We start from the raw sequence: 23,427 nt of genomic DNA, 5'->3' as shown, positions 1-23,427 counted from the left end.
CTCCAGTCCAGAGCGTGGTGGTTGGAGGCGAGCGAACTGCCCTTGGCTCAACAGCGGCGACAGCAGCTCGGGTGCGCCCAAATAGCGGCGGTATCAGCGGCGGCAGCAGCAACACCAGCGTCGACAGTCGGCTGGAGAGAGCGAGCAGCGGTGGTGGGACTGGAAAGAGGGGCTGTCGAGGAGCCCTGTTCGCTTATGCACCGGTGTCAAAGCGCTATCTGCCCTTTTCCTTAGTTCCCTTATATTTCGTTCTCGCTCTCTCACTTTCTCTTTTTTTTCCTTCTCTTCAACTTCCAACACTTGTAGAACCTGGCCCTTTGATCACATAATCCAGCTCCATCCAATTGAGTTTCCTGGATTCATTTTCTTCCAAACTTTATCATCTTCTTGTTGGTGTTATTTTCCTTTTCGTATTTAACCTTTATATTTTCCATTTGTTGGTTCATTGTATCTCTTTTCTTTGTCCATCAATCTGCTCTTTACCATCTCATTATAATCTCATTAATCTTTTCATCCACACACTCATAACTCATACCATACTTACAGCACAGCACTCTCGTACTATACTCACACTAATACTGCACTTGTTTTCATCTCATACTCATTTCATACTTACAATGTTCAAACAATCTTTCAAATCAATTCCAATCAGAAGTTTCTCAACTTCAGGAGCTGCTAGAACCTATGCCGCCAGAACTTACGCTGACACTATTCCTAACTTGAAAATCACCAAGGATACTAAAGTGATCTTCCAAGGTTTTACAGGGAAACAAGCTAGTTTTCATGCCCAACAGGCTTTGGATTACGGCACAAAAATAGTTGGTGGAACCAATCCTAAAAAAGCTGGCCAAATTCATCTCGGCCAACCTGTTTTTGCCTCTGTTAAAGAAGCTAAAGCAGCTACTGGCTGCAACGCTACTGGTATCTTTGTTCCTCCTCCAATTGCTGCAAAGGCCATTGAAGAAGCCATTGAAGCTGAATTGGACTTGGCCGTTTGTATCACTGAAGGTATCCCACAACATGACATGTTAAGAGTCTCTCAAATCTTGCAAACTCAATCCAAAACCAGATTAGTTGGCCCAAACTGTCCTGGTATCATAGCTCCTGAACAGTGCAAAATCGGTATTATGCCTTCCATTATTCATAAAAGAGGGAGAGTTGGTATTGTCTCGAGATCTGGTACTTTAACTTATGAAGCTGTTGATCAAACTACTAAAGTTGGTTTAGGCCAATCTCTAGTCATTGGCATGGGTGGTGATCCATTCCCTGGAACAAATTTCATCGATGCTCTAACTCTATTCCTCAATGATCCAGAGACCGAAGGTATTATCTTAATTGGCGAAATTGGTGGTTCTGCTGAAGAAGACGCTTGTGAATTCTTGAAACAACACAACCTTACAAGAAAGGTTCCCAAACCCGTCGCTGCCTTTATTGCAGGTGTTTCTGCTCCTCCAGGTAGAAGAATGGGTCATGCTGGTGCAATTGTTGCTGGTGGTAAAGGTGACGCTAACTCAAAAATAGCTGCTTTGAAAAACGCTGGTGCCATCGTCGAAGCTTCTCCAGCTGGTTTAGGTGCTGCTCTATTCAACGAATTCAAAAATAGAAATTTATTATAGTCCCTCTATCCGAATACTATTCTACAATTATCTTATTTTAATTTTATTTACTTTAACTCGTTCTGCTTTTTATTTTCGTTTTTTTTTATATATAATATAACTGTCATAGAGTTTTAATTAATTTATTTTCATTTCATTTCATTTCACATAATTACCATTTCTTATTTTGATTTTTCATTACTTTCTTTTTCTCGCTTTCTTGATCTCTTTCAAATCAGTTCTCTCACTTAAAGTTCGATCAGGCTCCATCTCAATCAGAGCTAATTCAATTGTTTGTTTCTGTTGGAAATTAAATCCATCTCATTTGCCACTATTCTCCTAAGCAATCCCACTCAATTTGCGGATGCTATCAGGGAATTCCTAACAAAGCGATGCTCCAGAAAACACATCTCAAGTGGAGAAACTCTTGGATGGGGAAGCACCAGAAGAGGAGTAATCAACTTACACCAATCCTGAAAAATACAGGTCTAGAACGTGACAAATCACATGCTCAAAGTGTGTCAAAAACATTATTTGCTCCACAGTAACGGGTCTCACCCTGATTGGCTCTTGTTTTGATTGCCTTCATATATCTTGTTTTTTCCTCAACCTAAATCGACGATTATCCTCTTTAACACCCACATGCTGGCCCTTAATCAAGCACAAATGGATTTGATTTCATAACTCCTAATTAAAATTTTTTTTCTTTCTTTATAAATGTTTATTAATAGCGTGTATATACAAGATCAAAAAAAATGTTTTAAATGTTTCAATTTATTAAGTTGCATTAAATATTAGCATGATAGTACCTCAATTATTATGGATGTTTGTTTTCCATCGCTTCTATTTAATTTTATTTTTAATTTCAATTTCAATTTCAATTTCAATTGATTTCATTTTCAATTGATACGCTTAAGAATGTCCTCAATAACTTCCGTGGTCTTACTGGTTCCTCCTAAATCAGGGGAAATGATTTTATTTTCTATTAAATTAGCATCAACTGCTTCATATATTTTGGCAGCAGCTTTATCATATCCCAAAAATTCTAACATCATTGCCGTAGACCTAATGGTAGCAATTGGATTGGCAATGTTTTGCCCTTCAATATCAGGAGCCGACCCATGGCAGGGTTCACCGATGACAAAATTTTCACCAACATTACATGAAGGAATCAATCCCAAGGACCCGACCAATGCAGCTGCCCCATCACTTAATATATCACCATATAAGTTTGGACCAACAATAACATCAAAGTTTTCAGGCTCTCTAAACAACTTATAAACCATTGAATCAACAATTTGTTCTTTCAATTCGATACTTTCAAATTTATCCAAATGATTATCGTAAAAATTGCGAATGGTTTCTCTGAATAAACCATCAGTAAGACTTAAAACATTTGATTTGTGAGTGATTGTTACACTTGGAGAGCTGTGAATTGATTTCAATCCTAAATCTCTTAAAGCTTGCCTTCTTAAAGCAATTTCAAAAGCCATCTTACCGATTTTCTTTGAAGCGACTTCAGTGATTCTTTTAATGGCTTCAGCAACTTTAGTTCCATCAGGATTTTCGAATGTTTTTTCTTCTTTAACATACAAATCTTCAGTGTTTTCTCTAACAATAACTAAATCAACAGGTCTATCAATTCCATTATCGACAGATTTAACGGGTCTAACATTGGCGTATAAGTTTAATTTTTTTCTTAAAGCGACAATTGGAGAGGAGTAGCCCTCGACTTTAGTTGTAGGAGATGAAACTGCACCGAATAATGCACCTTGACATTCACTTCTTAAAGCTGATAATGTTTCTTCGGGTAATGCAGTTCCTGCGGCTTGAAAATGGTCAAACCCTGCTTTTAAGTCAATGAAATTGAACTTCAAACCATACGAAGATGGTAAGGCTTCTAGAACTTGTCTTCCAGCAGGAATGACTTCCTTTCCAATCCCATCACCTGGAATTAATCCAATAGTTAATGTTTTAGCAGCGGCAGAAGAATAACATCTAAGTGAGCTTCTAAAGGAGTTCTTAAAAGTAGCAGAAAGCATTTTCGCTTTGTGAAGAGATATGTGGATTTAAAAGAGTAATTCTATATATATAATAGTAATAAATATAATAGCAAAAAACTAAAATATATATGCCTCGTTTATTTTGTTTGATTGGATTAGATTAAAACTCCAAGTAATACAAAACCTGACAGATGATAAATAACCAGTTGCACACCAATTTTTTTTTTATTTAGTCGAATTGATCGCACCCTTTCTGTTCGTTCTCAGTCACTTGATTTTCTCCAAAGACAAATTTTCCTGTCCAACTCCGACAGCGGCCTACAAATCCGTGCAAAGCAGTACAGACTAAATCGTGCAGCTGTTTCCATTCCTGGAACGGTTATAAGATTATCTTTACAATCACTACATTAAATCCAGTTGCTGCAAAATATCTTGAAATCCAGTTCGGTACTACATTTCAATCATTTCAATCATTTCAATAGTTTTTCACCGAGTTTTAATTTGTTATATATATACAGCTTGATCAGCAAAATAAACGGTCGCCTAATAAAATGAAATATAATTATCACGTGCAAAATATATATTCTATTTTGGTGATCCATAAATTACTCATAAAACTAAAATATATAATATCGTAACGAATCCATGATATTGGTTAACGTCTCCTCAAGTTGTTTTTATAAGAAAGCAAAGGCTAGCAGAGTGCTCCCTTTTATAAGTGCTTGAGTTAAACCGGAAAGTAAACGTGACATACATATAGTTGCGGGAACATTTCAGTAGTTAGAGCGATCGGTATTTGTGGTTCCGTCCAACATCCAACATCCAACAGTTTCAACCATCATCCAGCATATTTTAATTAACAGCAAAGCTAGAGCCAAACTATGAATAGGATCTGGGCATTCATGTGACTAAATAGGCATTCAAGATAACCAACCAAGTGGTACTATACAGTGGTTTTGGTAAGAGTGTTAGTTGCACATAGCACTGCCTTGATTGAAATGATGATTGAGCCCTATTAGCAAAATTATTCTTTAGTTTAGTTTGTATTTGCTTTTCTTTTGCATCTTCTTTTACATCTTCTTTTGCATCTTTTCTTGCTACAACAACTTTCTATCGTGCTCAGAATCTCGTCTTCTATATCATGAACAACATCTCGACAAAATCAGAGAAAATCTGTATTATTGATTCCGTTATTGAATCTTCTGCAGCTGACGACAAGCCCTCAGAAGCAATCGAGGGCCAATTAGAGTTGAGTCTCTTATATCTATCCTCTGATGATATTAATGATAGGGAAATATCTTATTTATATATCAAATTTCCATCCAATGTTGAGGTTCCCATTCCAAAGGATTCGATAATAAACAACCCGTTAAACAAAATCTATTGTTTTCAACTTCTTGAATTATTAGATCATTCAATTAAATTGGATTTTAGGAATGTGTCAGATGAGCAAGTTGAGTACTTTGAATCAATTTTGATTAATCACACGTCTTTCAAGATTAACAAGTCGTTTCAACTGGCTCCTTCTTTGCCTGAAAGAAGTTTATCCAGTTTTAATGACGAGAAACACTTATCTAGTGCAAATTTTCAAGAACGAAAATTCACTGATCCTAATTATCTTAATAATGATGAGAGCTATAGTCAGGGTCAATTGATTCTTGTTGATAGTCAAACTGGAAATCAAATTGGTAAAATTTCCAATGTCCAAGGCAATGTTTCTTCTAATAAACTGGATGCCCCCGTTGAGATTGTTCTACCTGAGAATGACAGCAATAATTATTATTATACTAATAATCAAGATGAGCAAGCTGGTCAAACTAATAAACCTTTATATATCCAGCCCATAGATCCCAATGATAAGATCATATATACTTCAACGTTGATCTCAAATGGGTTAATTTACACGTCGTCTGCGGTATCTAATGCTTTACACGGTGCAGCTAGTTTTTATATTAATAATTCCAAACCAGCGGATGAACCAGTTCATTTTGATCCTTCAACAAAAAAAAGAGTTGAAACTTTTACAAATATCACGTCAACTGGTAGACAAATATCCTCAAAGGCTGTTAGTATAGTATCTAGTGCTGCTCATTCTTTAGGTGCCAAATTAAATGAAAAAGCCGGTGAAAGAGATATAAATAAGAAACCTGGCTTAATTAAAACCGGTTTGTTGGCGTTTTCAACCATTTTGGATGGTACTGATATTGCTTTGCAAAATTTATTACATGGGGCCTCAACATCAACAACTAGAGTCATTGACCATAAATATGGCAATGAGGCAAGGGATATCTCTGCTAATATCGGAAGGGGCGTTTCGAGTTGTGCCTTGATTTATGTTGATGTCAGGGGAATCAGTAGAAGAGCTATTATTAAATCTGTTGGAAAAGGTGCGATCATTGGAAATATAGGCGATAAAAAAGTCGTACTACAAGATTCTGCTCATGTTGAAATTCAAAATAAATCCGATAACAACAACAACAGTTCAAGTTCTGTAAATCTTTTAACTAATCACACCAATGAAACTGATAATAATAATAATATTAATAATAATATTATTATTAATAGTAAATCAATTAATCTATCTCCAAAAGATGAGGAGGATCTTTATTCTGCCCCCAAACCCTCAAAGGCTCCGGAATTACCCCCTAGAGAAAACTTCGACATTAAAAAGTACAACCAATATGACTATATTTAATCACTCACCACTTTTCTGCTCTATTTTTTCCATTTTTTTTCGTTTTTGTCGCTTTTATTTGAATCTTATCCATAAATTTTCACTTATACATTTTTTTAAATCCTCGTTCAGAACTTTTAGTTTTTTTTTAAGTTTTAAGTAATACGTAATTTCATAAATCAATTTTCTCACTAATAGTAGCTCTTGGGCTGATCAACAATAAAAATACCCAAAACTGCAATAGTATTTAAATCAATTGTGTGGTTATAAACAATTGGTGCTTAATGGAATAATCTTAATCGCCAACAGCTGCTCGAAAGTATTATTTAGCAAGTGCTAAATTGAGTATTCTCTTTTCTGTAGCAGCTCATTAGCGAATATTAGATTGTTTCTCAGATTTCAGAAGGTTCTGGTGCTGAGAAAACACTGGGAAAGAGGCTCTAAAGCAATAACTACGACCTCAAGCAATGCTGATACTCTTATCAAAGTCTATTTCGCTCTCTTGCTCAATTGGTCAATTTAGTTCCAGCAGCAACGTGACAAGACCCTGTTGCCATGGCACGTCTTGGCAGGAGCTTCCAATTGCGTGGTGTCTAAGTCGCGCAGAAGCACCGCAGAAACGGGACGCTCTCCAGCAGTAGATATAATAACCATCAAAGGTGTTTTGCCGATGAGCGACAAAAACGTTGATACAATAGAGTACAGTGGGAGTACAGTGGGAATGTGATGGAAACACAGCTGCAGTGCAATCGCAGATGAAAGAGGTGTCTTCGTGTTGTAGTCTCTGGGCTCCAGCTGGAGCTCTGTCTTGCTCTTAGTCTTGCTCTTTCTCCTTGCTTTTGCAGGCCTCCAGCTGTTAGAGCAGCACTGGCACCAGAAACTGGATACTCCAACAGTTGAGGAGCCTGCTTCTGAAACAGCTTCTCTCTTTTGCATGCAATCAGCACATTTGTTGTTTTTATTTCACAGATTCTATTCTTGGGCCAACTTTGGCTTGTCAAAAAGAGAAACTTTTTTAGATTACAACTTAAAGCAGTAACTACCAAAGTAGTATTTTGATATGCTAACAGTGGATCGTAATTCACAACTTTCTCAATTCATGTCTCATTTCTCAGAAAACATATTTAACTGTTTTATTTTGTTCTCTGTTCCCACCTCTTCTCTGTTTCCACTTCTCTTGCTATTCTAATCAGTTGTTAATTACTTGCTTTTTCCAATTTTTTAACAGATTTTTCAATAATTTACTGAGATGAGCGATTTCATAAAAGTATTTGCTAGAGATTTGGTAGAAAGGCATATTGTCTCTGCTTCTTCGGAGGAAGAGGAGCATGTCGAATGTGAGTCTGGTAACGATTATAATGATCAGTTTATGGGTATCAGAATTTCCTCAATTTTTGTCATTCTCGTCACTTCCACTTTTGCTGCCTTGTTTCCCGTTCTTTCTTCTAGATACTCCTTTATCAAATTACCAAGCTGGTGTTTCTTCATCTGCAAGTATTTCGGTACTGGTGTAATATTGGCAACAACTTTCATCCACTTATTAACTCCTGCTGTGGAATACTTGGGCCACGAATGTCTCGGTGGTACTTTTGCTGAATACCCATGGGCCTTTGCCATCACTTTCATGACTCTCGTCATCCTTTTTTTCATTGAAATGGTTATCTACCACTACATTAAAAACTTTTCAAATTCTTCTTCAGCCCCTGTTTCTCAACCTCTAATTGAATCAAACCAAGACTCAATCGATGAAGACAAAAAAGTCTCTCTTGATAAGGACTTGGAAAATTCAAAAATCGACCCAACTGACTTGGGCTCTTTTACTGGTCAATTAATCAGTATCTTTGTTTTGGAATTTGGTATTATCTTCCACTCTGTCTTTGTTGGTTTGGCTTTGGCCGTTTCTGGCGATGAATTCAAAACTTTGTATGTTGTTATTGTCTTCCATCAAGTGTTTGAAGGTCTTGGTTTAGGTGCAAGAATTGCCATCACTGACTGGCCAAAGGAAAAAAGATTTACTCCATATGTCTTAGCTCTTGGTTATGGTCTTTCAACCCCAATTTCTATTGCTATTGGTTTAGGTGTCAGAAACTCTTATTCTCCAGGCTCAAGAACTGCTTTGATTACAAATGGTATCTTTGACAGTATTTCTGCTGGTATCTTATTATATACCTCCATTGTTGAATTAATGGCCCACGAATTATTATTCACAGAAGAATTTGACAATAAACCAGAAGACGCTTCCCATAAAGGTACAAAGAAAATGTTTGCTGCTTATGGTTTACTTTGCCTTGGTGGTCTCTTAATGGCTTTACTTGGTAAATGGGCTTGATTTTTTTTTTTTCTTTTTTCTCACTATTTTTTGTATTTTTTTTTCTACTTTTTTCTCTTCCATGAATTTTAGTTTGTTTTGCTTTTTCTTTTTTAACTTATTGGAGATTCTCTTTATTAATATAAACTACGTATAGATTTTTCACTCGATGTTTGTATTTATTTCATATTCTTCAATAAGAAATAAGAGATAAGAAATGCATTTCCATATTTTTACGTAAGAAAACACGGAATTTTTGGAGAACCAAAACAATTGTAAAAATTTTAAATTTCAATATCCAAATATTTTTTTATCTTTTTTTTCCCACCTTCATCATCTTCACCTCGATGCTATCTTCTAGAATGGGATCTCAATAACTTTCAATAAGAGCTACATACTAGATAATGCTACAGAGAAAACTTCAATACCACTTGTTAAATTCCCTTCTACGTTATAAGAATCTATTTTTCTTCAAAACTTTCTCTACTATTAGCGAATCAAATTCCATACCTTATTCAAATCTGAAAATAAAAAATCAACCTGAAAATACTCTAAGTCTAGAAGACTATATCAATTCAAAATTACACACTAATAAAAATAAAAATACAAGTATAAATACAAATTTAAAGGAACATGATATTATTGATAATGATTTGATTACATTTTTTGATTTTATTACTGCTCAACCCACTGAAGATCCCCATAAAATTAATAATTTTCGTCGAAGAATAGCAGAACTATTTCAATCAAATAACAGAACCTTACCCCTAACATCATTTGACCTATTGTTTAAATATTTTGACTTATATAAACAAGTGTTTTCAAATTATGAAAATTATAAAATTTTAAAAAATTCTTTCAAATTTAATAATAAAGATCATAAAAACCTTATGAATGTCGCTGTAAACTCTTTAACTAATCATAATGCCACCTTTAAACTTCGATATTTGCTTGATGATAGTAATTTTCAAGTGAAAAACAGACAAATACTACAAGAAAGAAATGGTTATATTGAAAATGAAATGCTAAAAGCTTCCGATAATCAACAAGTTTATTCTCAGTTTATTTCACAGTTGTATTCAACTAAAGAAAAGGAATTGATAAGAATCCAAAAGCTTTATGATTTGTATCTTCAGTTTCCGAAACCGAGACCATTAAATTTTTTCCCCAATCATTTCAATGATTTCTTATTACTATTTTCAAATTTAAATTTAGATAATTTTAAATATCAATTTAAATTACAAGAAACAATGTCAAGAAGACTTATGATAGAAATAAATAAAAGGAAAACTCTAAGTGAACGCTTATTAGAAAAAGAAGAGCGAAAAAAACAAAAAAAACACAAGAAGATGGAAGTAATTGACAATGTTACAATTATTCGAGATATTTATTCACAAATAATAGCAGACATGCTAGAATTCAATATTCCGGTTACCCTTAAGGAGATGTCAAGATTAATTGAACTAAATTTAGCTTTTAATAAAGGATTGACTGAAAACGAGACTAAATTACTTTTAAAAATGTGCCATACATGTTTAAGTACGAATAATAATGATGATGATAACGATGTCTATAAGAAAAATTCTGATAAAAGTTTAGTTGAAAGTCTGATCAAAAAAAATTATGGTGTCGGGATAATTAGTTTAATGTTGAAGTATTCAATGAAATCTAGGAATACACAACTAACTAAAGATATAATTAAAACCATTTATTTTGAAAAGTGTAATTTATTAGATATCTTACCGGATAAGGGATCAAATCTTTTATTTTTAGACTTTTTGATTGTGACTAACAATAAAGCCAACTTTTTCAGATTTTTATGGAGTATGTTTATTAAAGAAAAAAGAATAAATGTTTTCACTATCGACATTGTGTTTTTATTTAAAATACTAAAAGGATTAGCAAAATTTCAGGAAACTGAGCTTACAAATTTAATATTAGGTCGAATTATAAATTTGAATTTAATTAAAGAAATGGGGAAGGGCGTCAATTCAGAAGAAAAAACAGGATTATTTGAGAATTTTGATGAAGACAATGAAATAGAGTTTGATGAAAATAATAGCAAAGATATTGATAAAGATTTTCATGATAAAAATGATATCAGAGTTGCTCGTCATAGAATTAAAATTATAGATACAATGAAAACTAGAATCCGTTGTGTTTTAAAATATAAAAAAAAGAAAAAAAATAAATATCAAAACTTAACACCTTTTGAGGAGCAAGTGTTGGAGGAAATAGAGAAAAATCAAGTTGATTATTGTGTTTCAATCAATAGCGAACTATTTGCAAAAATATTGGATATTTCATTACAAAATCCTAAATATTCATTTTTTGCAATTAAGAAATCATTTGAATTTGCTGAAAAAATAAACATCACATTAAATAATTTTATTTTCAATAGGGTGATGTTCAAAATTCGATTCCATTTACAAAATGATGAAGTGGTAGATGAAAGCTGGAGAAGCTTTGAAAACATGAAATACTTATTGGAAAAAGTTATGGATTTCATAAGAAACCAGTATCTACTCAATCCAAACCCAGCATATTACAAATCAAAAAACTTTCAGCCTGATTTTTTTGTGCTTCCCAACATTATCAAGACATACAGAGTGCTATTGGAAAAAACAACCAACTCTGCAAGGGACCATAAGTTTCTCAATGAACTCGAAAAGGAGAATCTAGCAACAGAAGGAGTTGTAGGAGGAATGCCAGCAGATATCAACATGCAACACATCTTCCACAGAAAGTACTTGCTCTTGCAAAAATTGATGAGCCATGAGTTCCAAACACACCAGTAGTTGGGCACATTGCTGTTCGGCCAATCAGCGGGCGTCTTTCGGAGTGCGGTGAGTACCTCCAGGGTGCTTTTACACAGCTTATTTATTATAATTACTTTATGCCGGAGTTTCCTCTTTTGAAATATGCATGTATATAAATATGTATGTATAGTGTATGTATAGTGTAGCCATGTTGGCCGTATCTTGGTCGGAAGACATCCAACCTCTGCATGTGGCTATGTACACATCCAGCATCCTTACAAACACAATCGGCGCCATTTCCACCATCCAAGATTAATCTTCGATATCTGAATCCTCTTCTAAATCAACAGGAGCCAACCCAGGTGTTAGCCCAGGATAGGCATGAGACTTATTTTTGGTGCTTGGTTTTCTGATTTTGCTTCTGAACAATTTTTTTTTCTTTGACTTCTTGCTTTTTTTACTGTACGAACTGTTCATTGCACTCATTATTTCTTTCTGAAGTTCCTTTACTTTTTCATCTTCATGTTGTGATTTCACCAACTTTTTAATTATATCTTTTTTAGAACGATTCTCCTTGGCTCTTTCGTATAATCTCTCTCTTTCTTTGCTTCGCTTGGCAATCTTGCTTCTTCTTATTTTTTTCTCCTTCTTTACTTTATCAGCATCTGGAAACAATGACGATAGTAGTTGGTTAACTGTGGATTCTGAGGACTGCAACTTCAAATTTTTCAAACCACCCATTGTAGCCAGCTATAATAGAAACGTAAAATACAAAATACAAATTTAAAACAGTATAGGGTATAGATAATCAACCCAAGACGATGACAATAATGATTAAATGATTAAAGGAAAACTGCATTTTATGTTTTAATTTTTTAATTTTTTAATTTTTCGTTTCAAATTGCTTTGTAGCCAACTTTGTGGGTCCACTTGGCAAATTTTTTTTTTTGAAATTTCACTTTTTTTTAACTGATAAACTTTTATTTTAGAAATATCTTCACAAATCAATATAATCAATACAATTAATAAAAAACAATGAAAAATATAAAAATTGATGGTGCTATTCATCTTCTTAATAATCAAGAATTTGAAGATGAGGAAATCACAAGTTCTGAAGACGAAATAAGCGATAATGAATCAGTTAAATCATTTGATGAAAATGAATTAGTTACTTTAGATAAAATATTTGATCAACCTGATTTTTCGGATGAAGAATATGAAGAATATGATAATAGTACAAAATCATTTAAATTGGATGATAATGATCTTTCAAGTTCAGAATCTGAAAATGATTTGGAATCAGAATCGGAATCGGAATTAGAATCTAATTTTGAGGAAGATGAAGATGAAGATGAAGATGATGATATATTTAAAAACTCAGATGATGATGAAAATAATGATGATAATAACGAAGTATCTTTAAAACAGACCATAAAAAATTTGAAAGCAAGTCAAAACAAGTTTTTGGAAAAATCAAAAAAAAAACTTGAAAATATAAATACTTCAAAGGCTAATGATTTCAATTTACTGTCATCTAATACTTTATCTATTTCTGATATGTTATCAGCAATTGATTCTAAAACTGCTCTAAATGATGCTATTCTTTTAAAAGACCAAAAGGATAAACTCACTTCTCAGAAAAAAAACGATGATACAAAAACATTGGATATACCATTACCTTTAAGAATAAAACAAAGATTTGAAAGAAATGCTGCCTTTGAGATAACAAAAAATGTATTAGATGAATGGGAAAAGGATCACCCTGAAGGATTAGATTTATTGAAAATTAAAAAACAAAATGAAATAAAAATTACTCCTTCTACTTTTGCTCCTGTTATTAAACCTGCAAATGATTTGGAGTCTAAAATTAAAAACGTATTAAAGAAATCGTATCTTGAAGATGATAAAAAGGCTTCTACTTTTGAACAAATAGCAACCGCTAAATTATCTGTAAATGACTTAAGAAAAAAGCAAAATCAACTAAGGATGATGAGAGAATTAATGTTTAGGGAAGAAATTAAAGCAAGGAGGTTAAAAAAAATAAAAAGTAAAAAATTCAGAAAGATTAGAAAGAAAGACTTATTAAAAAACAAAAGTTTAGTAGAAGATCAAGAAAGTGACGAAGAAGAGGATGAAAATGACGCTCATTTAAAGAGGGCTTCTTCAAGAATGACGTTAAAACATCAAAACAATAAGTGGGCTAAAGAAATGTCAAAATTTGGAATGTCAAAAGATAGAGAAACTCGTATGGAAATCGAGGAAGCCGCTAAACGAAACCAAGAATTAACAAAAAGAATTCAAAATCAAAATAACCGTCAAAGTGATTCTGATAGTAATCTTGAAGATTCAGAATCCGAAGATGAGAAAGAATTAGAATCAAAAAGAAAAAATCTCAGCAAATCTGGATTTCTTAATATGAAATTTATGAAAGATGCAGAAAAAAAATTGAAAATGAAAAATAAAGAGGACATACAAAAATTGCGAGATTTGGAAAATGGGTTAGATATCAAAGAATTTGATGAAGACAAAGTGGAAAATGTAAAAGTTGCACTAAACAATGGGAGAAGAATATACACTCCTTCAGCATCCAATGCTGGTAAGGAGGCTAAGTTACAGAATCAAAAAATTAGAGAAGATGAAGATATTGAAAACTCCAAACTATTGAGTAATAGACTATTAAACAAGATTCAAAACCAAAATAAAGATACCAAATCTAAAATTAAAGATACTAAAAACAAAGCCAAAAAAGATGAAAATAAATCTAATGATAATAATAATAATAATAATAATAATAATAATAATCATAATACGGAAAGTAAGAACCAGAAAAAAGTTTCCTTTGATAAAAAATCTGAAAATAAAACCTTGGAAGCACTATCTAAAATTGATAAATCAGTGGAGTCCAATCCATGGCTTGCTGATTTGGATAGTAAAAATACAAAAAGTAATGTTTTGAAATCCCAAAAATTAACCATTGTAGACAAAAAGTCCACAAAAGCTGCAAAGCAAAATTATAAACTTAAAAAGGCTACAGTTAAAAGTACATCAAAATCTAATAAAAAAAGGAAAGAAAACGAAGTGTACATTGATGGTAATGAAACTTTGTATATTGATGATGTATATGGTTCTGGAGATGATGAATCTAAACAAAAAATTGAAAACAATAAGTTTATGTTTAAAGATAAAAAATTGATTGCAGAAGCATTTGCCAGCGATGATGTTATCAAAGAGTTTAAAAAAGAGAGGCAGCAGTTACTAAAAGAAGAGAGAAGGAAAAATAATCCAAAAAGCAGTAAAATGGCAGTTCCAGGTTGGGGGTCATGGGCTGGAGGGCCTGAAACTAAAAAACGAAAGAAAAATAATAAGCTGAATCCAAAATCTGTCAAAGCCTAAAGGCAAAAAAAGTGTTATTTTGAGTTTAATAACTAGTATACAGAACTACATTACAAGTTATTTCTTTCCAATCCCAATAACCGTTCTATTCTATTTAAAAAAAAATATACATATATGTAAAAAAACAAGGAAAAAATAAAAATGAAAATAAAAATAAAAATACAAAAAAAAGGAGAAAAAAGGAGAAAAAACTGAACTAAATTATTTTTCTTTATCATTCTTAGTTTCATTTGTATTTGTAAACTGATCTAAAGCCTTTTTTTTCAACAATTCTAACTCATGATTACTTTTTTGTAAATTTTTTTCGAAAATCAAATTTTTTAGTAGATTATTTTCCATTGTTAAATTTTTTATTTTTATTTCTAGAGTAGAAGATAATTCTTTCAATTCTTTTAAATTTCTTTCCAATTGTTGTTCTTTTAATTTCTTTTTTATACGGAATCTGGCCGAAGCAGCAGTGTTTCTTCTGCGTTTATCTAAGTCAGCAGCAACTTTGGCAGTGGAATAATTCGAGTTTGTATAAGTTTTAGAAATATTATTTAAATTTGAAAAAGTTGAATCACTGTCGTCATCGTTTTTGAGAAGTATAGTGGATTCCTTTTTAATATTTGGCTTTAATAAAGGTAACTGAAAGGCAGAATTAGAGTTGGAGTTGGGAGTTGAAGATAAATTAGAGATATTATTATTATTAGAAGAGGATATATTGGGAGAGTTATTGGTAATGTCATTAGTAGTGTTATTATTATTATTGTTATTATTATTGTTAGTAATAGTATTGTTAGTAATATTTTTGTTAAGTATACTGTTATTGTTTATATTCATATCGTTCATGTCAGTGGAACTAGTATTTCTATTATTAAAACCTAAAGGACTAGAAGCAGAGTTTGAAGATGGTGAGGAGGAGGAATCACCTGGTACTATTTGTTGAGCTTTATGCTGAGCTATCAAAGCTGCTAAGGCGTCAATTTGTTCATTTGTAAGCCCAGCTTTCTCCAAGGAAGATTTTGCTCCTGGAGGAACTGAAACTTTATTATAATTTCCCAAGGATATAAGATTTGTATTCAAAGACTGTTGCGAAAACATTTGATTATTGTTATTTTGATTCAAGTTCGTGAGGTTATTAATACTGTTAATACTATGAATGTTATTAACATTATCGTTGGGTTGAGAATTTAATAATTGTTTCATTGATAATTGAAACTGTTGAGATGAGTCGCCTATGTTAATTAGATTATTATTATTATTATTATTGTTATGATTACTATCATTATTATTGTTATTATTAGGATCATTAGTATTTACTAATGGATTTATCATGTTGACTATACTGCCTAGACTACTTGAATTAATATTACTATTTTTATTATGATGATCGAGAGTATTGTTAACATTGTTATTTGTGTTAGAAAAATTCAAAAATTGAGAATTGTTATGGTGGTTATTGGGGTTTATGATATTAGATATATCAAAGGGACTAGTGGTATTGCTATGGTTATTTAGATTCTGATTTAAATTCAGATGCAAATTCTGGTTTAAATTATTTGGGATATTCTTTGGAGAACTTAAAAGCGAAGTTGACAATGGGGAATACTGGGGGCTGAACACTTCATCTTTGTTGTTTAATTGGCCCATATTTTGGGCATTGAAATTGCCATAGTCGTTGATGTTATTCAAGTTTCTCAAGTTGTTGACACTGAGTGAGTTATTATCGCTATTACTAATAGTGTTATTAAGGTTATTGTTAAGATTATTGTTAAGATTATTGTCATTGTTACCGTTGCCGTTGTTGTGGTGTGACTTTTCCTCATCAGCAAAGATAAAGGACTCGTTAGCAAAGGCAGCTAATTCAGCAGCCAACGTCTCATTCAATCCTTCGCCATCGTTCTCAGCCAAGTCTGGAAGCATGTAGTCAACATAGGCCAACTGCTCCAACAAGGCAGAAGGGGTCGATTCGGTGGAGTTGGAAAGAGCGATCTGGCTGGTGTTGACATTGGCACTGGAACCGGATTTGTTGTTGTTGTTGGAGCTGCTGACGTTGGAGCTGTTGGTGGGCTGGGGGTCTTTGTCTGTGAGCATGGTGGAAAGCAGAACAAAACAGGCTGGGAAGCAGAAGAAGCACAGAAGCAAGGAAAACTCGCACATAAATACCCAACCTGAGACTGAAATACCCATCAGGGCTCACTCCACAGTTCTCGCTCGGAGAAGGTCACGTGTGTTGCTACAACACCACGTGTGGTTGCCCAATTGGAGCCACAGCGACGGAGCACCGCAAGTGTACTGCTGACTTCTGCCTGATAATGCTTGTAGTCGCATGTTGACAGCTGTGGGACACCGCAGCTTTGTGTGTGTGCCAGAGTAGCGGTACGCTATCGGCACTTCGTCGGCATGTCTTCGGCAATTTTTGGCAACACACCAAAGCTCAGATTAATTATTAATTCCAGCAAAAGCTACAAAACCAGCAGTAATTATACAGCTAAATATACAACAGGCCGAAAATACGCAAGATTAAAAGTCGACCTCCATTACACTAAATCCAGACGAGCTGTCACCCTCTTCGAAAGAAAGATTGCCTGTGTTCTTTTCCTTCTTTTCACCTCCACCTGAAATCGCCAAAAGTTCGACATATGTTTGGCAAATTTGTTGACACACACCAACTGAATTTGTATTCCCCATTAGATCTTGGTACTCAAATTTCATCTCAGCATGGTGATTTTTCGGTGTCTGCTTTAAATCTTTATCCAATCCCTTAGACGGCTGAAATTCTCTCAATTTATCCTCTGATAAACTGTATTTCTTTATCACATAGTCTCTATATTTGAGTAAAATCCCAAATATCGATGATAGATTTGCCACAAGTTTCCAGTCTTTTAACGTTTGAGAATTTTCTGAATTCTTTATTTTTTCAATCTCATACGATAGATTAACTCCTTCTTTGGATAACAATCGACCAATTCCATAACAGATTAAATACAATTCTTCTATGCTACTCAATTCAACATATGTTAAATTAATCATTATGAATAGAATAAAATCCCTTTCTTCTTCGAGTTTTCCCATAATCTCTTCATTTTGATCCAGATAATTGGTTAATTCAATTCCAAATGATCTGTTTAACGATAAAAAAAACCTCTTTCGCGATGATCTTGACGTATTAATAATCCCATAGAACGTTCTTAAAAACCCACTGTCCTCAAATGCTAATTCATTATCAATCAAATGTTTTCTAAAAATAACCCCTTCTTTCAATCCATCAATATAACTGGAATCAATTAATGACTCATGTTTATCATGTAATTCTCTGTGCATCTCAATTGCCATGTTTTTTATATGATCATTTGGTGAGAATTCTAATGCAATTATTGTACAAATACACAATTTGGGATTTGCAAATCCCTGTCTAACAACTGTTTCTAAAAACCTAACCGAAGAATATGAATGCAATCCACCATCAATTAAACACAACTTTAATATATATCCAATATACCTTTGAACCAATGATGCGCATATTCCATCATTCACATATGAGGATGAATTACCATGAAATACATCAACGTCAAGCTTAGTAGACTTTGATGATTTTGCTCCCAATCCCGATCTTTTTACAGATGCCTTTTCCTCTTGAATTAAAAAATTATTAATACCTTGAATTATCACTTCTTTTATATTGATATCTACCAAATCCTTCTTTTCAAATTCATTATCAAATATTTTTAAAATAGATTCTAATAAAAATAATTTCACATGATTTGAACAAATATCAATCAAATTCCTAATTGCCACTCTTTGAATCTGAGGATTTTCAAGTTTTTCATTGCAAAATATTAAAACATATTTAGTCAATAAACTTGTTATACTTTCATTCTCTTTTAATCCAAGATTCGCTTTCAAAAATATCTCTCGGTGCTTATCAAATTCACAATATTTTCCAAAATTCCCTATTAAATACAAAAGTCGAATAATTTTAGGATCTGACGTTTTAAAAAATTCAAAATCTTTCTCCTTGCCAGTTAATTTATCAACTGAAGGCTTTATCAATTTTAAACAAGAACAACACGCATTTGATATCTTTATAGTATTGCCCCTCATATTGGAAATTAACCACAAACAAGGAATTGCTTCTCCTAATTCTCTCACATTAAATTTAGATAACCTTCTTAATAAAGAAAATTCAGCATCTTCTAAAAATTTGGGTCTTAATGCTTTAGTCTCAGGTAATGTGTTTTTAAAAATTTCTAATGTGTAAAAACATATGGCATCTCCAATAGATGACTCATCTGTTAAATACGGCTGTAGAGACATTAATTGATCTTGACTAATAAGATTTCCTCCACATTTACTAAATACAGCTAGCAACCCAATAAATTTTTCAACTTTGTTTTGAATCGACAAACTTGCATCTTTATTGCCATCTTTATCAACAATTAAATCTGTTTCATTTTTTTCAATCACAAAATCCAATGTTTTCTCAATTATTAGTTTCAATGTTTTCAAAATTTCTTGGCGATTTATTGGTAGATTCGAGTTTCCAGCAAAGCTTGTCTTAATACTTTTTACATCTTTATTTTTTTCCTCAAATAAAACATATTTTGTTAAGAAATTTTCAAATAAATCCCAATTTTTTTCATTTTTGTTTATTACTTCAACCATAACTTCAACTCTTTCTATTGCCATTCTTCCAATTAATTCCTGATCAACAACCCTTTTATTAATTTCTGTAGTTAAAGATACAAACCATATAACCAATAAATTATTTCTTACAAGCTCGATAATAGAATCTTCTTCATCATTAAGACCTTTCAACAAAGTTTCAACAATCAAGATTTTTAACTCAAGACTTTCACTATTATTATAAATTTGATTAATTAATTTTAAGATCCTTTTTCTAACAGCTAAAGAATGATCGTTTATTCTTTCAATAATGTTGGGATAAAATTCTTTAATAACTTCTGAATTTTTAAAAATATACTGGCTAAGTAAATCAATTATAGAATCCCTTACCAATGGAGATACATCATTTAGTCTTGAGGAAACAGAATTTTTGATTTTAGGAACTTTTAGTAAAGATGGATCTTTTTTAATAATTGAAGATAAATTTTTTATTGCTCTTGTCCTTGATTTAATTTTAGGATGACTTAAAGAATTAACCACGAGATTTAAAAAGCTATCGTATAAATTTAATAAAGGTTGAGATAGTAGGACAATACTATAATTGGTAACAGAATCCCATTCTGATATCTCTATATTTGATATATGAGAAACTTCCATAAATATTTTAAGTTCATTTGAGTTCAAATCTTCTAATAACTTATCATAAACATCCTTTAATTTAATAAATAAAGGAGAAGAGTTTAACATGAACTTTTCAACTTTTCTTTGTTCCTTTAATTTAAGTAATTTCTCTTCTTCATTATCATCGTGTTCGATCTGAAAATTGTTTTGATTTTTATCTTGTTCAGAGCTAGCATTTTCTGCAAAACTAGTTAAAAACTTTTGAGATAAAGTCTCTAAATTAAATAACCATTTTAAATAAAGAAAGTGAAAATTAAATTTTTTATTATAAACATATTTTAAAGATTTCTTATAGCTTTCTATAACAATATCAAAATCCTGAATTAGCATATTAGGTTGTAACATTAGAAAGGTGGAATTATAAAAATTGCCATTAGAATCAGCATTGTTTCTGTCCTTTAATAGACTGTTTTCCTTTTTAAATGTTAAAATCTCAGTTCCTATTAGTCCAATCATTTCAAGACAAAAGGTTTCAACTAAAGAAGAATAATTTGAAGATTGAAAAACAAACATCATTGTGCTCATTAAAGATAATAGCAAAGTTTCAGATCCAGCCCACTCTGGAAATCTTAATAGTTTTAAGAGATCTTCTAAAAAGATTTCAAATAAATGCTTATTAGTCAGGTCAGTCTGATTTGAAATTTTGTTAATAATAAAAGAGGAGATTTGGTTGCAAATATGATCTAAAGATTTGTAAGAATCTGATAAATAAGTTTTAAAAGACAATAATTGGTCGAGGTAGTTTTTTTTATCGTCTTTTTTAGCTTTTTTATTCATTTGAGAATAAGATGATTGATCTTTTTTGTAATTCCATATTGGGTATTTAAACCTATAGGTGCTAATGTCGAAGGTTTGAATTATTTTTAGGATGAGTACGGTGAACAATTGAACGGTGATTGATCTATTGGGGATTTTAAATTGCCTTGCTATATTTTTATTATTTATCATTTTATTTACATCAAAGTTAGTTAGAATTTCGTTAAGAATGAAATCTTTCTGATCTGGCATTTCCTTGAAGATTGAAACTAGAATATCGATTGAACAATTTTTCAAGAGCTGGATACTATTTGGAGATATAATACAATTATTTAGGTTTGATATATTTGAGGTATTTTCCGAACCATTTAATGGAGAGGTAAATATTAGTAGGTTTGATAGGTATTCTAGTTTTGTAATCAAATAATCATTGACAGTAATATTTTGAGAATTGTCTTGATTTATTTGATTGTTGTGATATAAAAGAATGTAATCATTTAGTTGAGAGAAAATCTTAACTAAGAAATTTAAGATGCCATCGAAAATCTTTTTTAAGTTTTTAAAAGTGTTGTGATTATAATAATTTTTTACGATTGATATGTTTAAACTTAGGGGTAGAATTAGATTTTCAATTAACACATAGATGAAGTTTATTATTGGTTTTAGAAAATCTTCTAGATATAACTTTATTTCTTTTCTTTTTGATAAAAAGATTAATAGAATTACGGAACTAGCTCTTAATGCATTACTACACAATTTAAGAGTGTATAAATTTTTGTCATTAAAGTTAAAAATCATGTTATTTCTGTTATTGTGTGAATTTTTATTTATTTTTTTGGGGTTGTTGTTGTTGTTGTTGTTTTTGTTATAATTCAAAGTTAGTAAGCCCTCCCATTGAATTTCTAGAGAATATTTGATTGATTTTAGACATAAATTTTCGATTCTTGATAAATATGAGAAGTTTAGTAGATCGTTATTTGGTAATTTGAAGGATGGGTTGTTGAAATTGTCAAAAAAGGATTTTCTTAATAATTCATCAAGTTTTATTAGAACGTAATCGGATAAGCAATAATTGTTGTGATCTAGGATGTCAATATTGATATCTATATTGATATCTATATTGAGATTGAAATTGGAGATATTGTTTGTATTTTCGCTTATTTGATCGTTGTGAATGGGATGAAATAAGGGTAGCCAAAAATCTTTATGATCTTCAAGCTCAATGTCAGAATCAGTTAAACCAAGGCGATTTATCAATCTTTTTATGGAGGAGATTGCGGATAGTTGTAATTTATCTAATTCAGTGCATGAATTGATGTTTTGTTTTTTGGTTGGAGAAGAATTTATGTCATTTTCAATTAAAATGAAATCTGCACTAGAATTATGAACATTATCGTTATGATTATGATTATTGTTATGAGTATCGCTATTATTAATATTAGTATTATTAGTATTAATATTAGTATTATTAGTACTATTAGTATTATTAGTATTAATATTAGTATTATTAGTATTATTAGTATTATTAGTATTAATATTAGTATTATTAGTATTATTAGTATTATTAGTATTATTAGTATTATTAGTATTATTAGTATTATTAACATGAATATCGTCTTTTTTAGGTTTTTTCAAAGAGTTATCAAGTTGACTTGAAAGTGAAACGGATCTTTTGGATGGTTTGTTGTAGTTGTTATTAGGGTGATTATCATCATCATCATTATCATCATCATCAGATATATCAATAACGATTGAACTGTTTTGTAATTGATTATGATTTTGATTTTGATTTTGACTTTGATTGTAGTTTTTCTTTAGAGTGTGATTATGATTATTATAATTTTTGTTGGTGATGTCAGTGTTATTGAGTAGAGAAGAAGATATATAGACCTGGTTATCATTAATATGAGGTAAAGAAGCCTGTAGGACTTTTTGGTTAAGATAGGGCAAATCATTTGGTATAATGGAGGTATTGTTGTTATCTGTGTTGTTATTGTGATTGTTTTGATTATTTTTGTTAGCGCCAACAAAATTTTGGTTGTGATCATACAAAGCAAAGGGTTTTTTGAATTTTATGTTGGATAGATTGAGATTTTCGCGAGCATTGTAGGAGACTAGCTGGGAAATGTGGTCAACAAAAGGGTCTAGAGTGCTGTTTTGGCAGTTTAATTGGTTTCTGAATTGGTTCAAAGAGGAATTGGGATCAGAATCGAGAGAGATAAACAAGTTTGACATGTTGAGCACCGAAGGAGTCGTCAAGGGAGTGACTGGAGCAGAGATGAGGTTAGTAGAGGTCAATGGTGGTAGCACAGGCAGCACAGGCAGCAGAGTTGGCAAAACTTACCATCTTGGGTAGGAATTAAGTACTTGAGAGGAGTGTAGCCTAGCGCCTGCTCGACAGTCTTGGGCAAAGGCTTGTTGGTGTGAGAATCGGAGGCGTTGTTGGCCATGGCAGGAGTAGATAGGCAGCAGAAGAGGAAGCAGAGGAAGCAGAAGAAGCAGAAGAAGCAGCAGCAGCAGAAGAAGAATAGAACCACCACCACGGGATCACACATCGGGATGCGACCCGTAACACTGGCGACGCGTTTGATTTGGGTTTTGTGCTTCTTCTTCCTCTGTTTGTGGTGCTTCTTCTGCTTCCTCTGCTTCC

General features: G+C 32.2%; 10 protein-coding genes across 10 annotated transcripts; 5 read left to right on the top strand and 5 right to left on the bottom strand.

Annotated features, from left to right (window-relative positions):
* The first annotated feature begins 161 nt into the window (after nucleotides 1-161).
* Nucleotides 162-1,761, top strand: ASCRUDRAFT_77917 (succinate--CoA ligase [ADP/GDP-forming] subunit alpha). The gene has a single exon (XM_020194061.1). It carries the CDS (start codon nucleotides 618-620, stop codon nucleotides 1,614-1,616), a length of 999 nt encoding a protein of 332 aa, XP_020044753.1. The 5' UTR covers nucleotides 162-617; the 3' UTR covers nucleotides 1,617-1,761.
* A 564-nt stretch (nucleotides 1,762-2,325) lies between these two features.
* LYS12 (homoisocitrate dehydrogenase) lies at nucleotides 2,326-3,821 on the bottom strand. The gene has a single exon (XM_020194060.1). It carries the CDS (start codon nucleotides 3,635-3,637, stop codon nucleotides 2,495-2,497), a length of 1,143 nt encoding a protein of 380 aa, XP_020044752.1. The 5' UTR covers nucleotides 3,638-3,821; the 3' UTR covers nucleotides 2,326-2,494.
* Nucleotides 3,822-4,739: 918 nt separating this feature from the next.
* ASCRUDRAFT_10256 (senescence-associated domain-containing protein) lies at nucleotides 4,740-6,293 on the top strand (the record flags this gene model as incomplete). The annotated part of the gene is made up of 1 exon (XM_020188545.1): nucleotides 4,740-6,293. The coding sequence occupies one exon, from the start codon at nucleotides 4,740-4,742 to the stop codon at nucleotides 6,291-6,293; it is 1,554 nt and encodes a 517-aa protein (XP_020044751.1).
* Nucleotides 6,294-6,542: 249 nt separating this feature from the next.
* ASCRUDRAFT_121285 (uncharacterized protein) lies at nucleotides 6,543-7,365 on the bottom strand. The gene has a single exon (XM_020188892.1). It carries the CDS (start codon nucleotides 7,206-7,208, stop codon nucleotides 6,792-6,794), a length of 417 nt encoding a protein of 138 aa, XP_020044750.1. The 5' UTR covers nucleotides 7,209-7,365; the 3' UTR covers nucleotides 6,543-6,791.
* A 240-nt stretch (nucleotides 7,366-7,605) lies between these two features.
* Nucleotides 7,606-8,601, top strand: ZRT2 (low-affinity Zn(2+) transporter ZRT2; the record flags this gene model as incomplete). The annotated part of the gene is made up of 1 exon (XM_020189481.2): nucleotides 7,606-8,601. A coding segment is annotated over one exon (996 nt), but the record flags the coding sequence as incomplete, so codon positions are not given.
* Nucleotides 8,602-8,937: 336 nt separating this feature from the next.
* Nucleotides 8,938-11,515, top strand: ASCRUDRAFT_121236 (uncharacterized protein). Its single transcript, XM_020188890.1, has one exon. It carries the CDS (start codon nucleotides 8,985-8,987, stop codon nucleotides 11,376-11,378), a length of 2,394 nt encoding a protein of 797 aa, XP_020044748.1. The 5' UTR covers nucleotides 8,938-8,984; the 3' UTR covers nucleotides 11,379-11,515.
* ASCRUDRAFT_121256 (uncharacterized protein) lies at nucleotides 11,371-12,227 on the bottom strand. The gene has a single exon (XM_020188891.1). It carries the CDS (start codon nucleotides 12,078-12,080, stop codon nucleotides 11,652-11,654), a length of 429 nt encoding a protein of 142 aa, XP_020044747.1. The 5' UTR covers nucleotides 12,081-12,227; the 3' UTR covers nucleotides 11,371-11,651.
* A 147-nt stretch (nucleotides 12,228-12,374) lies between these two features.
* On the top strand, nucleotides 12,375-14,732 carry ASCRUDRAFT_10252 (uncharacterized protein; the record flags this gene model as incomplete). Its single annotated transcript, XM_020188544.1, has 1 exon — nucleotides 12,375-14,732. One exon carries the CDS (start codon nucleotides 12,375-12,377, stop codon nucleotides 14,730-14,732), a length of 2,358 nt encoding a protein of 785 aa, XP_020044746.1.
* A 201-nt stretch (nucleotides 14,733-14,933) lies between these two features.
* ASCRUDRAFT_39274 (bZIP transcription factor) lies at nucleotides 14,934-15,920 on the bottom strand (the record flags this gene model as incomplete). Its single annotated transcript, XM_020190928.1, has 2 exons — nucleotides 14,934-15,359; nucleotides 15,651-15,920. The coding sequence occupies 2 exons, from the start codon at nucleotides 15,918-15,920 to the stop codon at nucleotides 14,934-14,936; spliced, it is 696 nt and encodes a 231-aa protein (XP_020044745.1).
* Nucleotides 15,921-17,083: 1,163 nt separating this feature from the next.
* Nucleotides 17,084-23,406, bottom strand: SCC2 (cohesin-loading factor complex subunit SCC2). Its single transcript, XM_020194059.1, has 2 exons — nucleotides 22,375-23,406; nucleotides 17,084-22,326 (listed from the first exon to the last, which is right to left on the bottom strand). Exons 1-2 carry the CDS (start codon nucleotides 23,010-23,012, stop codon nucleotides 17,238-17,240), a joined length of 5,727 nt encoding a protein of 1,908 aa, XP_020044744.1. The 5' UTR covers nucleotides 23,013-23,406; the 3' UTR covers nucleotides 17,084-17,237.
* Between the last annotated feature and the right edge of the window lie 21 nt (nucleotides 23,407-23,427).

This window comes from Ascoidea rubescens (assembly GCF_001661345.1).
Source record: "Ascoidea rubescens DSM 1968 unplaced genomic scaffold ASCRUscaffold_18, whole genome shotgun sequence".
NCBI classification, from domain to species: Eukaryota; Fungi; Ascomycota; class Saccharomycetes; order Ascoideales; family Ascoideaceae; genus Ascoidea; species Ascoidea rubescens.
This window is presented reverse-complemented; position numbering and strand designations above follow the sequence as displayed.

Excerpts from the sequence above, each read along its gene's own strand:
- ASCRUDRAFT_121256 (XM_020188891.1), bottom strand. The coding sequence starts at position 12,080 with ATGGGTGGTTTGAAAAATTTGAAGTTGCAGTCCTCAGAATCCACAGTT.
- ASCRUDRAFT_121285 (XM_020188892.1), bottom strand. The coding sequence starts at position 7,208 with ATGCAAAAGAGAGAAGCTGTTTCAGAAGCAGGCTCCTCAACTGTTGGA.
- ASCRUDRAFT_77917 (XM_020194061.1), top strand. The coding sequence starts at position 618 with ATGTTCAAACAATCTTTCAAATCAATTCCAATCAGAAGTTTCTCAACT.
- ASCRUDRAFT_121236 (XM_020188890.1), top strand. The coding sequence starts at position 8,985 with ATGCTACAGAGAAAACTTCAATACCACTTGTTAAATTCCCTTCTACGT.
- LYS12 (XM_020194060.1), bottom strand. The coding sequence starts at position 3,637 with ATGCTTTCTGCTACTTTTAAGAACTCCTTTAGAAGCTCACTTAGATGT.
- SCC2 (XM_020194059.1), bottom strand. The coding sequence starts at position 23,012 with ATGTCAAACTTGTTTATCTCTCTCGATTCTGATCCCAATTCCTCTTTG. Across the intron at positions 22,327-22,374 it reads GACGATATTCATGTTAATAA|TAATAATACTAATATTAATA; the intron begins TACTAATAATAC and ends TACTAATAATAC.